Source organism: Drosophila busckii, chromosome 2L, assembly GCF_011750605.1.
Source record: "Drosophila busckii strain San Diego stock center, stock number 13000-0081.31 chromosome 2L, ASM1175060v1, whole genome shotgun sequence".
NCBI lineage: Eukaryota > Metazoa > Arthropoda > Insecta > Diptera > Drosophilidae > Drosophila > Drosophila busckii.
In genome coordinates, this window is record NC_046604.1 from 14,964,880 (window position 1) to 14,979,482 (window position 14,603).

Here is a 14,603-nt window from a genome sequence, read left to right on the forward strand (position 1 = left end):
GATGAGGCTCGAAGATAGCGCAGCGAATTCAAATTGGAATTAAAAAGCAGCAGCGGACTATGGAAGTTGTTTTCGAAATGTAGATTTCAATTCAGTTGCGAATATAAAAATTTAGAAGCAGTCAAAATCGAGTTAACTTCACTTTTTAAATAAATTCGTAGATTGTAATGCCAAAATATAATTATAAAATAAATTGGAGAGAATATTGAGTAATGTTTTGGCGTTAATATATAAAAAATTAAAGCTACGCAAAATATTTTAAATAATAATTGCAAGCTCTGCAGCTTTTTATTTAAGCAACGCGTATTTGCTAGTTGGGCTTACTAATAAATATTTTTTTTAAATATATAAAAATGTTAAGCTACTTGAAAATCATTTGTTATCAATCAATTGCACGCTCTGCAGGTTTTTATTTAATAAAGCGTATTTGCTAGTTAAGCAATGCTCACTACATAATATTTGTAAAGTTATATAAAAGCTGTAAACTACTCAGCTAAAAATAATTGTCAACTGCAATTAGCAAGCTCTAATGCTTTTTATTTAAGCAAAGCGTATTTGCTAGTTGGGCATTGCTTACTAATAAATATTTTTTTAAATATATAAAAATGTTAAGCCACTAAAAATATGCGCCATTAATAAATTGCAGGCTCTGCCGACATTTTATTCATAAAGCGTATTTGCTAGTTGGGCAGCGCACTTTGCTTGCTGTCTGCGTTTTGTTCTGTGCTCGAATTTGTGTAGACGAATCATACAAAACTCGTATCGAGTGCGACCTAGGGCTGGCAAGTTCAGGCTGGCAACTAATTTAGTGGACGTAGTAGATGTCAACGGCGCATGCATTGACTATAATAACAACAACAGCAACAGCAACAATACAACTACAACATGTACTCTATCTAGCATCTATAGAAACCGAACACAGACTGAAGCTGAAGCTGCAGCTGAGAGCGGAGCGGAGCCAATTCCTCGAAATCGAGCAAGTCTCAAACTCTTTTTGATGTCTTAATTAAAAAACGTGCAAATGATGCGATGACAGTGGTGTGGGGGGAACGACAACAGCAGCAGCAGCAGCAACAGCTTAGCATTTGCTTTGGTTTCTTTTTTTTTTTGGTGGGTTCAATGTTGAGCAATTGATGCAACTGTTGAGATGTGTTTGGCTGCCTGTTGCTGTTGTTGCTGTTGCTGCTGCTGCTGCCCGCACGGCATGTTGATAAAGCTAAAAAACAAAAACAAAAAAAAGGGTGCAGGGTGGCTAAAGAAATTGTCGCCGTACTTGAAAATTTCGTGTGAGCACGCTCATCGTCGATTGTTGTTGCTGCTGCTGCTGTTGCTGATCAAGCGATCACAACAGCAACAGTTGTCGTTGCTGCTAGCAACACACACACACACACACACATATGTAGCTGCTTGATCAATTGCAATCTTAAGTTAGAGCAACTGCCTGTTGCTCCCACAATCGTATGTGGTTGCTGCCGTGCCAGCAACAACTGTTGCACAAATTTAAATTGACCCAAGTGCAACTATTGAATGTTGCTAATCTGTAATCGCATTGCTGCTGCTAGTGTTGCTGGCAACATGTTGCTGCTGCTGCTGCTGCGTTCTCATAATTTCGCGTTTATGAAACAAGCTTTTGGCATTTGCATAAATGTGTTTTGGCTGCGCTGATTATCTAGCAGCAGCAGCAGCAGCAACATGTAGCACAGCAACATGGCAACATTGCTGCTAAACAAATCATGTTGCTGCAGTGATCAATCAACAACAGCAACAACTGACAATTCAATTGTTGCCCTAAAAGGCAGCAGCAGCAACAACAATGCGCTGTTAGACACGACAGCAACATGTTGCTGCTGCTGCTGCTCTCGTTTTACTGTTACAACAAGTCGTGCGCCACGCCCTACTGACCGCCCACTGTGCCACACACAAATCGTGCTAACTTTTGAGCTTTGTGTCTTTTTTTTTTTTTGATGACTTTGATGAGTTTATCAAGCGCAACAACAGACACGACAACAACAGCAACAGCAACAGCAACAGCAACAACAGTTGCAGCTATGTGAGCTTGACATACGCGCAGTAAATTAAACAGGCGCGAAAATTGCTGCGAGCTGTGTTAAGCATAAAGCGTATAAATAAAAAACGGACACACAAGTTGCTAACAAGCAACGCTCAAGCAGCGACAACAGCAGCAACAACAACAACAGGCAGTTAAACAAAGTACAAAGTCAAGTTGCCGACACGCAGCGCTGGCAGCAACCAGTTGTGGCAACATGTCTTGCCACGCAACTTTGGCCCCCAAAGCGCAACGCGATTCGTTTGTGCAGCGTCCTGTGCCTGTTGCTGGAGTGACTAACAAAGCGGCAAGCCAGACACATCATTACCTACCAATTAGGCTTCCAAAAGAGCGCGCTGTCTGCTCTTCTGGTGGCACAATAAACGTTTACAACCCAAGCCGAGCAACAGCAACATAACTGCCTGTCTGGGCTGGGCTGAGCTGGCGCTGCTCCTTGCCTCTGCTCCTCTTCTTTTTTTTTTTTTTTGACAAGACAGCCCAACAAATAAGCCATAATGCAGGCAGCTCCAGCTCCAGTCGCAGCCTCTTGGCTTTATGTCTTATGTCTACCTGTTGTTGTTGCTGCTGCTGCTGCTGTTTGTTGGCTTTTGGGCTTTTTGATGAAGTGTAAAGTGCTTGCTAACAGCTTGTAATGAGGCGTGTGTTGCATTTTATGCTAAAAAGCAAAACAAAAAGTTAACAAGTTTGGCTTTGGCCTTTTGCTTTGTTTTTTTTTTTGCGCGCTCAGTTTTATTGCTGCTGCAGCTTAATGCAGATTTATGGCTTTAGTCAAAGCATTGGCAAATTAATTGTTTGATTATAAAAATTTGATAGTGCATTAGGCAGTACTTAGAGCTCACACTAAGCTCAATCAACAGTAGCTCAGTTCTTAGCCGCCTGCCACATTCTGAGCACTGCCCACTTTACTTGAGTCTTTTATTCTTAAGAGTAATAAAGTTGAGTTTCCAATTGATTTAAGAATTTTGAATTTCAGTTTCCAATTGATTTAATACACTGCCTAAAATTCGCTAGCAAAATTTTTTTATTAGCAATTAAGATGCAAATAAAATTTATAAAAAAATTAAAATAAATAGCAGCGCTGCAAAATTGAATATTGAATCATAGCATTGAATATTCAATAGCTAGCAACATTTTTAATTAAGCTAGATGCTAATAAAAATATAAAAAATTAAAATAAATAGCAGAGCTGTAAAATTGAATGTTGAATTATAGCAACAGCTGATTTAAGAATAGGGCAACGATTTGAGCTACCATTTAAAATGTTGCAAGTAAAAAGGACACTGAAGTTGCTGTATTTTCTACTAAAGTTTGTTATAAATGTGCAGCAATTTTATAAGCAGTTAAACGAGCTGCTAATGTTGCTGCTTGCATAATATTTGCAATTGTTTCAATGCATTTTATAAAAGTTATTAAAACAGCAGCAGCTGCTTGAGTTAAAAATTAAATTTAATTTTGCATTGCTTACTTAATTTAATTAAAACTGCTGCAATTTGTTTGACTCAATAAAACAAACTGCGCTGACTCAACAAATCAAATCAAATTTATAACTCATTCGTGCTTTCATTTTATTTGCTGCTTTAGCTGCCACTGCAATTGTTTATCGATGCTGCGTTTTTCATATTGGCAGCTCATGTTGGCCAACAAACAAATGTAAACAAATGTGAATTGATGAGGGTCAAGTCAAGCAGCGCGTAGCGTGAGCGGCAGGCGACATATCCGACAGGCAAACAAACTAATTGACAGTCGTCTAAATAGTGAGACAGCAGCTCAGGCTCAGGCTCAACAATATGCAAAACTTATGGCTACATATATAGAATATATATGTGATATATAATAATGTAGGGCAAGTCATTTCAAGTAGCAAAGGCGCACAAATGATGAAAATTGCTATAAAAAATAACAACAAACATAAATCACAAACACACACACGCACACACACATACAGCTATTTATTATGCACACACACACACACACATACATTTTTTGGCTGCTTGTATTAAAAATAATATCGTCGTCTGGTCGACAAAGATAAGAAAATTTATCCAAAGGATTGCGTCGTGTTATGACCAACTCAGTCAGCCAAGCAGCCAGTCAGTCAAACACCCCTTGCTATTCACACACACACACACACACACACTCAAACCCTCTAGGCAACGCTGAGTAAGATTTTATGAGGCACCCTCAAGTCGCTCGCAGCTTACAGCGGCAGTTGGAGCAGCATCATCATCATCATCTCGTTATTGTCATTGTCATTATCGTGTGCTTCAGCCAAGACCAACCGCAGCAGACAGTGCGGACTTTAGGCCTTTGACTGCGACTGCCTTTTGTCGATCTGTGGACATTGATAAGCCCACACCCCCCACCCCCCTTACAGCCCACACATTGCTTAGAGCCAAAGTGTGTGTACTATAAATTTCATAAATGCCACGCGGTCCAGCAGCAAAAGGATTATGCCACGCCCCCCCTACCCTTTATACGTGTGTGTGCCAATATTTGCGCTGTAATTTATGATTAAAAGGCATAAATTTTATCAAGCAGCGCACAATGCATGTTGACCAAACATTAATAGAAATTCCATTATTTTCAATTCAAGATTGCAAAAATATTATGAGTAAATAATTTTGTAACTTTTTATAGCGCTAATATAAATTGTTAAACTGCTGCTAATAATATACAATATATAATAAATAAATTAGATTAAAATTTTCTAAAGCGCTAAAATAAAATAAATTTATAAATAAATTAATAGAGCAACATTTGCTTGGAATTCGAGACTGCAGCCAATTTTAGACTTAATATTGTAAGAAATATTGTAGATATTTTCATAAAACACTGAAATGAATTTTTTGCAATATTTTATTTGGCATTATTTACTTTTACTTTATTGAGCAGCGCTATTAATTTAATAGTAATTAAAATAAATAAATTTGAAGTATTTACTATTATAACTATTTAGCATATTTATCAATAAATCTTGCAATTCAGTTTGTTATTAGCAGCAGCAGCGAATTTGTAGTTATTTACACGCGTCTACGCTGCGTATGCGTAATATGTACATTTGAACTTTTACTTTACTTGTTGTTGTTGCTGTGCGTCGATTGATCATTGTTGATAAAATAAAAACGCGCGCGTGTAATGGATTTGATATTTGTACAATTTTTGTCGTTTTGTTAGTTTCGTTGCAACAACAACAACAACAACAAAAGCAGCAACAATTGCTGGGCATAGCCCGCAGGCTTAGCTTGCAATAGCATGTCCCGCATATATATAAAAAGTCGGCCGTCAAATGATTAATTATATGCCGAAAAAGCTATCTAACAATTTGACTTTTGCTGTCGCTGTGGTTTTGTCATTAAGCCTTGGCCAAAAAACAACAACAACAATAATAAAAAATTATGCCATAGATAAAATGCCATTAGAGAAGGAGAGAAGGAGAGAGAGAGAGAGAGAGAGAGAGAGAGAGAGACAAGACCTGGCGCTCACATGTGTGGCCAGGGGTATGGGCTAGAAGCTCACTTAGCGCCATTAGAAGACAAGCAAGGCAGCCAACCAGCAACCACTGCCAACAACAACAGCAACAGCAGCAGCAGCAGCAGTCAGAGCGCTGCTATTGGGACTGCAAGTATGCAATTCTGCTAGATAAGCCGAAGCATTCATGAATTTTACAGATAAAACACACACACACACACAGACATATATATATATAGACAACTCGTTGTAGCTGCGCTTACACTACATTGCACAGCAGCCAGCCAACGGCAAATGAAGAGCGCCAAAACTGAGCAGCAGCAGCAGCAGCATCATCATCATCAACAGCAACAACAACAGCAACAACAACAAGCAGCGCCAGCTTGCTCTAGTGGGGTGGCAACTGCGCCCTGTCTGTGGCCAAACTAAAAGCAAAAAAAAAGTAACAAGCGCCAATGCTAAAGCCAAAGCTATAAAAATCATTGCAACTTGCACGACAAATAAAATACACTAACTAAAGTTAAGGCTTTTAAGTTTAAATAGCATATAACATATTAAATACTCTAATTTAAATATCATATTAAATACTCTCACTTAAATACAGGCTACAAATATATTAAAAGGTTCAACTTGATTGGTTTATTATTTTATTTTTGTCTAATAATTGGTAAGGCAAATGATAAAATAATATTTAATCGTTTGCAGCAATCATAAAAATCAGCTTAGCTATGATTCTCTCGCTCTCTTTCGCTCTATTATTATTAGCAAATATATTTATTAAAATGATTTCTATCAATCAAATATGAGCTCAGCTGCAGACTTAACATTTAGCTGCTATCTCTTTCACGCTTTCTTTCTTTTAAATATGTAAGCAAATATATTTTAAAAATATAAAAATATATTTAATGATTTCTAATAATAATATTGAGCTCAGTTTCAGGGCTAACATTTATCTCTTTCACTCTTTGTTTCTATTAAATATGTTAGCATATAAATATTTATTATTATTATTAAGTTGGAATAGCAAAAATGATTTCTATATCAAATATTGTGCTCATGAGCTTCAGCTTCAGTTTTAGCTTGAAGCTTAATAGTTGTTCTCTAACTCTTTCACTAAATTTAATTTGCTATTAAATATATTTAATTAGTACTATTGTAATAGTTTCAATAGCAAATGTTTTTATTGCATCAAATATTGAGCTAACATTTCTGCTCTCTGTATTTATCTCTTACACTCTATTTTTCCATTAAATATATAAGCATATATATGTTTAATATTATTATTGTAATTAAGCTGGCATAGCAAATATATTTAATGATTTCTAGCAATCAAATATTTGAGTTCATGAGCTTCAGCTTCAGTCTTAACATTTCTTCTCTCTCTAAATTTTAGCTCAAAGCTTAATATTTGTGTTCTATCTCTTTCACTATATAAAATATGTTAGCAAATATATTTTTATTATTATTCTAATAAAGTTTCAATGGCAAATGTTTTTATTGCATCAAATATTGAGCTCAGCTGCAGACTAAACATTTCTTCTCTCTCTCTCTCTCTCTCTCTCTCTCTCTCTCTCTCTCTCTAAATTAAAGCTTAACGCTTTACATTTATGCTCTATCTCTTTCACTCTATTAAATATGTTAAATATATTATTATTATTATTGTTAACAAGTTAGTATAGCACATATATTAAAATGAATGCATTAAACAAATCAACATAAAGCTTAACATTTCTGCTTTCTATGTTTCCCTTTCTTTCTCTCTTTCTAATATATATAAGCAAATATATTTTTATTATTGCTGCTGCTGCTGCTGCTGCTTAAGTGCATTCGACTCGTCTGCAACTGCAAAGTGCAACCGCAAACAAAATGAAAGAGCAGATAGCCCCTTGGCAATTGCAGCAGCGCCAGCTGTGAGCTCTGAGCTCTGACTAGAGTTCAAGTGGAGTTGAGGCTGCTTTCTCTCTCTCTTTCACTCTCTGTGTGTGTGTGTGTGTGTAAAGGAATGTGACTGTGCGCTTTGCCACACTTTTGGTTGCTGTTGTTGGTTTGGTTGCTGGTTGGTCTGCAGCAGCAACATTGCCATGGAGTGTCAACAGCTAGATAAAGATTAGCGCAGACAAACGCCCACTTTTTGGCGAGCTCAAACGCCCACTTTGGACACATTGCCAAAGCTCAAAGCCAGGGCCACACAGCGTTGTATTTAAACGTGTCTATGTGTGTGTGTGATTGCTGCTGCAAATCTTACAACTGACGCAGCACAAAAAGGACATGCGAACGTGGCCTGGCGGCTTTTGGCTAGTCGAAGCCACAACATGCCAGAGAAGAGCGCAGGGGGGGGGGAGGGGGGGGGGGATTATTAATGATGAATGCTTGAGAGGGCAGCGAAATGGCGTGGAATAGCCACCTAAAAGCTAAGCCCAGCAACACCCCCTACTAAGTACGAGAGGCAGCAACAGCAACAACAACAACAGCAACTTGAAGAGCTTTGCATTGTGCTTGCTTTGTGGGTGGCTGGGTGGGTGGGTTGACATTTGCTGATGTTTATGAAGTGATATGAAATTGATGCCAATGATGCTCAGTTAACTTGCAAACACGCACAACTTGACAGGCAGCAGTCGAAAGGGGTTAACCCTAGCTAGGGTTGCTGCCAGTGCTGTTCAACTTTGTCATTTCCTGTGCTGCCCAAAAAAGCAGCAGCACCCACCCCCACTCAAGTTTCAGTTTGAGGTGTCAAAAATCCATAGCCGCTTGTCAAGTGCTTAATAGCATGAGAGTGAGTTATCCCTTTTGCTTGGGTGGGTTGGCTTGGCTTGTTAAAAATATTGCTATTGAATTAGTCGCATTTGGCAGCGGCTGCGGCTTCATTTTCATTTGGTTTGGGGGTCATCACTTTGCCACAGACTCGTGACACTTGCGCTGGCTATGAAAGCAGATTAAATTTTTATTGGCAAAATATCAGCAGCGTGCAGACGACACACACACACACACACATAGGTATATAGACAGCCATTTATTATGCGCATTAACGGGTTGTGCTCGCAGTCTGAGCTTTAGCTGCACTGACTGCCGACTGATAACAAATTTATATATATTCCATTCCTTTTTCCTTTTTTTTTTTTGGGCAGTCTATAGCTTACAAGGGTAAGAGCTTTAGCTTTAGAATATGATGGGCAGGACTCACCTCTGCTGTCGACGGTCATCTCTTCTGTGGTATCTGTGCAATCACCTGCAATGCAAGCAAAGAAGAGAATCGATTATTAACTTGGTGCAGAGCTTCAAATATTTAATTAATTGTGTGCTACATAAATAATTAAAATAATTACATGCATTATATTATAATTTATAAAGGGTTTTTAAATGCTGCCTTTCTATAATAATATTACTTGTGGCAAATGCATTTGTTAATAATTAAAAATGTCGCATATTATTTTTATGCAAACTAATTAAATTAAATTCGCAATAAAAAACTATGCAGAATTTAAGTTAAGATTTGAAGTAAGTTTATGTAGTAGCATTTGCTTTTGAAAATGTTATATTATTGTATTTAAAATAGTCAAAATTAGCATTGCAGTAATTTGATGTTTGCAAACTTTAGCTTTAAAGAAAAACTAAGTATTAAAAATACTTAAAAATTAATGGCATATGAAAAAGAGCGCTTAAGCTAAGCTCAACAGTTGATTGATAATTGATAATGCATAAAAATAAATATGAAAGGAAAATAAACTAACTTCAAAATAGTCAAAATTAGACTATAAATGCAGTAGATAAAATACTAAAAGAATTTTAGATTGGAAGCGTAAATAAATAACTAATATTCTAAATAAATAAATATATATGCCATATGAAAAAGTCGCTCAAGCTAAGCTTAACTTGGTTGCTTTATAAAAATAAGCACAGCAAACAAACTAAATTAAAAAAAAAATGCAATTAAATTAGATTAAATTATTTAAAAAATTAAATTAAATAAAAAAGTTAAGTGAATTTAATTAAATTGCTGAAACAATGCTTTGGCTTTATTTTAAGCGCATAATTAGTTAAAAGTTAAATACGCTAAGTAATGAAAAATGTATGCCAAATGATAAAGAGCGCTCAAGCTAAGCTCAACAGCTTAAGCGCTTATCAAGTGTAGCTTAACATACATATATACATATATATACATATGCTTGAGTGTATAGGTAATGCAAGTAGTTTACTTAAATACAACATAATAATTGCTTTCGAGTGAAAACAATGTTTGCTGTTGCAGCAGCAGCAGCAAAGGCAGCATTTATATCGTTAGCGTAGTATCTGTGAAGTACGCACAACCAACACACACACACGTATTACTGCTGCTGCTGTTGTTGTTGTTGTTGTTGATTATATTTTGCTGATATACACTTCAAGGAATTATAATAACAATAATAACAACAATCCGCAGAATTCCTCGTTTTTATTTCTCCTTCGTTCGCTTGCCAGATTGTAGATATCAAACATGTGTGTGTGTGTGTGTGTGTTGGTGTGTGTGTGTGTTGTGTAGCCACACAGCGCAGATAGTCGACTGATAAGCAAAAGAAAAAAAAAAAAGCTGCTGCTGTTGCTGCTGCCTCTGGAGTTTTTAAGCTTGAAACGCGGGACACGCCTGGACAGCCAAGCGCTTGTAGCTTGAAGCTGAAGCTGAAGCTTGAGTCGAGCTGTTCCCAAGGCTTGGCAACGTGTGTGTTCGCTCTCACTCACACAATCGCGCACTCTCGCTCGCTCGCTCGCTGCGATCGGCTGCTTACCTTTGCTTATTGTTTGCAGCATATTGCATTTAATTTAATTAACAACACAGTTTTACATTATACACTATACAACACTGTATTGCGCATAAATAATACGCATTTGTTTATAATATTTTAATAGTTTAGCGCGGCGGCGTTACGTTTGTCAACGCAGCGTTAATGCTGCTCGCTTCGCGTTCTACAGTCAACTGAGCTGCGCAGCGCTGAGTGAGTAATGAAATTTGTTTGTGTGTGTGTGCGTGTGTGAGTGAGTTGCGCTCTCTCGCTGTCGCCTTCGCTGTATCGCTGTGAGATACAAAAAGATAGCAGCGCAGTTTGCTGCCGGCGTCGCAGTCACAGCTGATGTTTGTTGACTGAGCCGTCGGTTGTTGTTGTTTATCTTAGAGCTGCCAGCAGCGTCTGTGGCTCTCGCTTCAGTGCCAACTGAAATAAGATATCTCTCTGCCTTCCTTTTGCCAACGAACGAACGTACGAAGCGAACGACGTACGAAGTGAACGACGAAGCGAAGCGAACGTCGCTCGCTCGTTCGAAATTATTCGAAACAAAAACTGATAAAGCACTGATAAGCGCGCGGCCAGAGCGCGGCGCGCAGTTAGATAACATCGACCAACCAACCAGCCAGCCAGCCAGCCAAGCCAAGCGTACAACAGCAACAACAACAACAACCAGTTGGCAAGGCAGCCAACCAGCAGCACAAACGGATATACACACACACATACAAAGACACACACATACAGTTGCAATTGCCAGCGCACTTACAGGCGCGTACACGTTGAAAGATACAAAGATACAATTCGAACAAAAGCAATGTGTGTGCATGTATGTCTATGTGTGTGTGTGTGTGTGTGTGTCTGCGATGCTTTTGAGCGATATCGCATACGTACGGCTAATGGAATTCTGATTATTGCTTAGTGATAAGCGTTTTGTGTTTAATTGTATCTGTATATCTGTTAGCTCTGCATGTGTGTGTGTGTGTGTGTGTCTGCTCAGTTCATATAACACTTGCCTGCCCCCTTTCGTTCATTCATTTCCTGCCCCAACACCTGCACTTAGTCGCACTCCGCCCCCCCTCTTGCAGCCACGCCACTGTTTTCTATCATTATCCCCCATCATTCATCCGCCTGCATTTTTGGCTCTCTCTCCAATTCTTATCAGCCAGCATTGATCTATTTCGTATTTCGTTGCTGCCTTTGCCTGCCAGCGCTCCACCCACTACCCCCCCCAGCGCTCTCTCTCTCTCTCTTTTTCATTCTCTGGCACCTTTGGCTTATCGGCATTTTTGGTTTATTTTCTTTTGCGTTCTATACCAAGCGCAGATTTTTATCTTTCGCTCTCTCTCTCTCTCTCTCTCAATCAGCTGTTGCCGTAATGTTGCGCATGCGTTGTGGTCATCATAATAATAAACACCCCTTGCTCTCGCTCTCTCTCTCTCTCTCTCTCTATTTTTATTGCCATCTCGCTCTACTTGCTCTGTCAGTTAGAAGTTGCTGCCTTTTACGACGATTATCTCGTTTGCCATTGTTGACTTTTAATTAGATTCATTAAACGTGCCGCTTGCTGACGCCGCCGCCACCGCTGACGTCGCTGCCGCAGTCTCGTCGCCTGTGCCACACACACACACATACAAACAAACACCCCTACATGCCGCTAACCCGCTTAACCCTGAACTTAACCAAGTGCAACATTTACATACACTAACTATTTAAAATTTAACAAAATGTTTAGCTATAAAATTTAAAAAAAATATATGTTTTTAAATTATTAAAAAAAATAATTATTTATATATTTAAATTTTAGTACTAAAAAGTTTGCAAAATGTATTATAAATTGGAAAGGATTTATGTTTATATTTGCTAATAAATATCTATAAGTTTCGAAAATACTAAAAATATATTTCAATATCTATGAATCATTTTAAAATGTATTAATTAAATTTTGTATATATTTTTGCACTTTTAAATTGCTAAAACTTAAAACTTATAAATTTTAAGTATACAAAAATGTAAAAAATTAAGCTTAATGTAAAATGCATTTATGAATTATTTTAAACATAATTTTTTAATATTTTGTATTTACTTTTAAGCATATATTTTGCATTTCAATTATATATTTATTTTTTATATTTTATAGAGCATTTCAAGTGTGGCACAGCCTTTTAGCCATTCACACATTATTCCTAATGCTCAGCATATAATTTTACACATTTGCTATTTGGTGGGTGTTTTTTTATTTCAGTTCTCTGTAGTTTTTTTTTTAATGCAGCGATAAACACTTCATGCGTGAATATCTGCAAAAGGTTTTTTGATAAACATGCTCAACATGCTTGTTACTGTTGCTGCTGTTGCTGTTTATGGGTTGCTGAACTAGCAACAGCAACAGCAACACGCGTCGAAGCTGCAGCGGCTAAGCTCAGCTCAGCTCAGCTCTCAATTGTTTTGCAATTGTTTATGTTGATTATTACAGTGCGGTTTGTAAGTATGCGTATGTGTGTGTTTGTGTGTGTGTGTGTGATTATGTGTGTCATTGTTATTACGTGCCCATTTATTGGCATAAATATGAAGCTAAATAAAGGCAGATCAACGTTTGTTGATAAACTGCGCCAGGCAAAGCCACGAAAATATTGCTAACAGTATGTAGCAAAAGTAAATGGGCACTAAATTGAACGACTTCGCGCATACACTTACTCTTAAAAATACAACAAATGTGTGTCTTAACTTTGAAATTGAATTTAAATTAAAGTAAAATATATTTACATATATAAACTATTTATACTTATGTTCAAAATGCTGCTAACAGTATGTAACAAATGTTAAACACCAAACTGTACAATTGAGTGAATACTCTTACTCATGAAAACTACAACAAACGTTTGTCTAAAATATAAAATTCAATTCAATTTGAATCTATTTAACACTCATAAGATATAAACTTGTCTAACTTCTATAATTTTCTTTAAGAAGAAACTTAGTTTTATATAATTATTTTGAATTAATTTTAAATAATTATTACAATCATTTTATTTTACCATCGACTGTTCTTAGTTGTCATAAAATAAATAAAATGAAAATAAAAGTAATATTTATAGCATAAACTATTGAATTTTAAAGCGTATCAAGTGTTTAGACTTGAACCAAATAAAATTAAAATTTATAACATAAACTATTTAATTTTAAAGCTTTTGAGACTTTCAAGTAAATAAAATTTATAATGTAAACTTTTGAGTTTTAAAGCGTATAAATAATGTTAAATTTTTTAACATAAACTATTTAATTTTAAAGCGTATCGACTTTCAAGTAAATAAAAAAATATAAATAAAATTTATAATATAAACTATTAAATTTTAAAGCGTATCAAAGTGTTTAGACTCAAGCTAAGCCATGCAATTGCAGCTCACACACACACACACACACACCCACACACACACATACACAGTGAGTCGTAGGCACACCCGCTTCAGACTAAAAACGCGTCGACCTCGATATGTGCACATTGGAGGAGCTCTAAGAGCTCTCAGAGCTCACACAGCTCACAGAGCTCGGAGCGCAGTCGAAGCAGATGCAAGCAGCTGATAAGATCCTGCCGCTGATAACAATTGCCGCTGCCGCAGTCGCAGCCGCAGCAGTTTGGGGGTTACTTTACTTTAGTTGTTGTTGCTGTTGTTGTTGTTGTTGCATTTGTTGTATTTCCACACGCTGGCGAGTCGCGTTATTTCATTTCGTTCGCTCGCCTGGCCGATGCGTCGTTAAGATTAGCAAAAGCAGCATTTGCTAGTTGCTGGTGTTATTATTATTGTTGTTGTTGTTGTTGTTGCTGTTGCTGTTGCTGTGGCAAAGCACATAAAATACAAAAAAAAAAGGGAAACAACAGCCCAAAACATTTATCATGAAATAAATCTACCAAAGTTTTTCTTTATTTTACTTTTTTAGTTGCTGCTACGTTTGGCATTGTTGCTTGATCACAGATCTTAGTATATATAGTATATATATATGCATTTAAGCTCAGCCTTGAGCTGCAAGCAAATTTAAGCTGCAGGTGTTGCACGTGCTGACAGCTTCAATCAAGGCTATCTACTTGCCACACAAATTCAACCCTCAATCAACAGAATTTCATTTGTGCATATTTATGACTTCATTGTTATGAAATTAAATCAATTAAGTGTCAACTTGCCCCAACGCTTGGCACTTTCGTCTTTAATCTGCTAATCAATCAAAATGATTTCAATTTCATGCCGCGTTGCATATTATTTCTAAGGCTTTGCCCTAAGTAAAGCTCTAAGCTCAGTTTATCAGTTGACTACAGTCAACAC

The 14,603-nt window shown here is 37.0% G+C and overlaps 1 protein-coding gene across 1 annotated transcript in view; it reads right to left on the reverse strand.

Annotated features, from left to right (window-relative positions):
* The window catches only part of LOC108608454 (zinc finger protein ush), a 56,623-nt gene that overhangs the window by 7,636 nt on the left and 34,384 nt on the right, over positions 1–14,603 (reverse strand). The window contains exon 2 of the mRNA XM_017999833.1: positions 8,718–8,762. Within this exon, the coding sequence (XP_017855322.1) occupies positions 8,718–8,762 (45 nt within the window). The remainder of the gene's footprint in view (positions 1–8,717; positions 8,763–14,603) is intronic.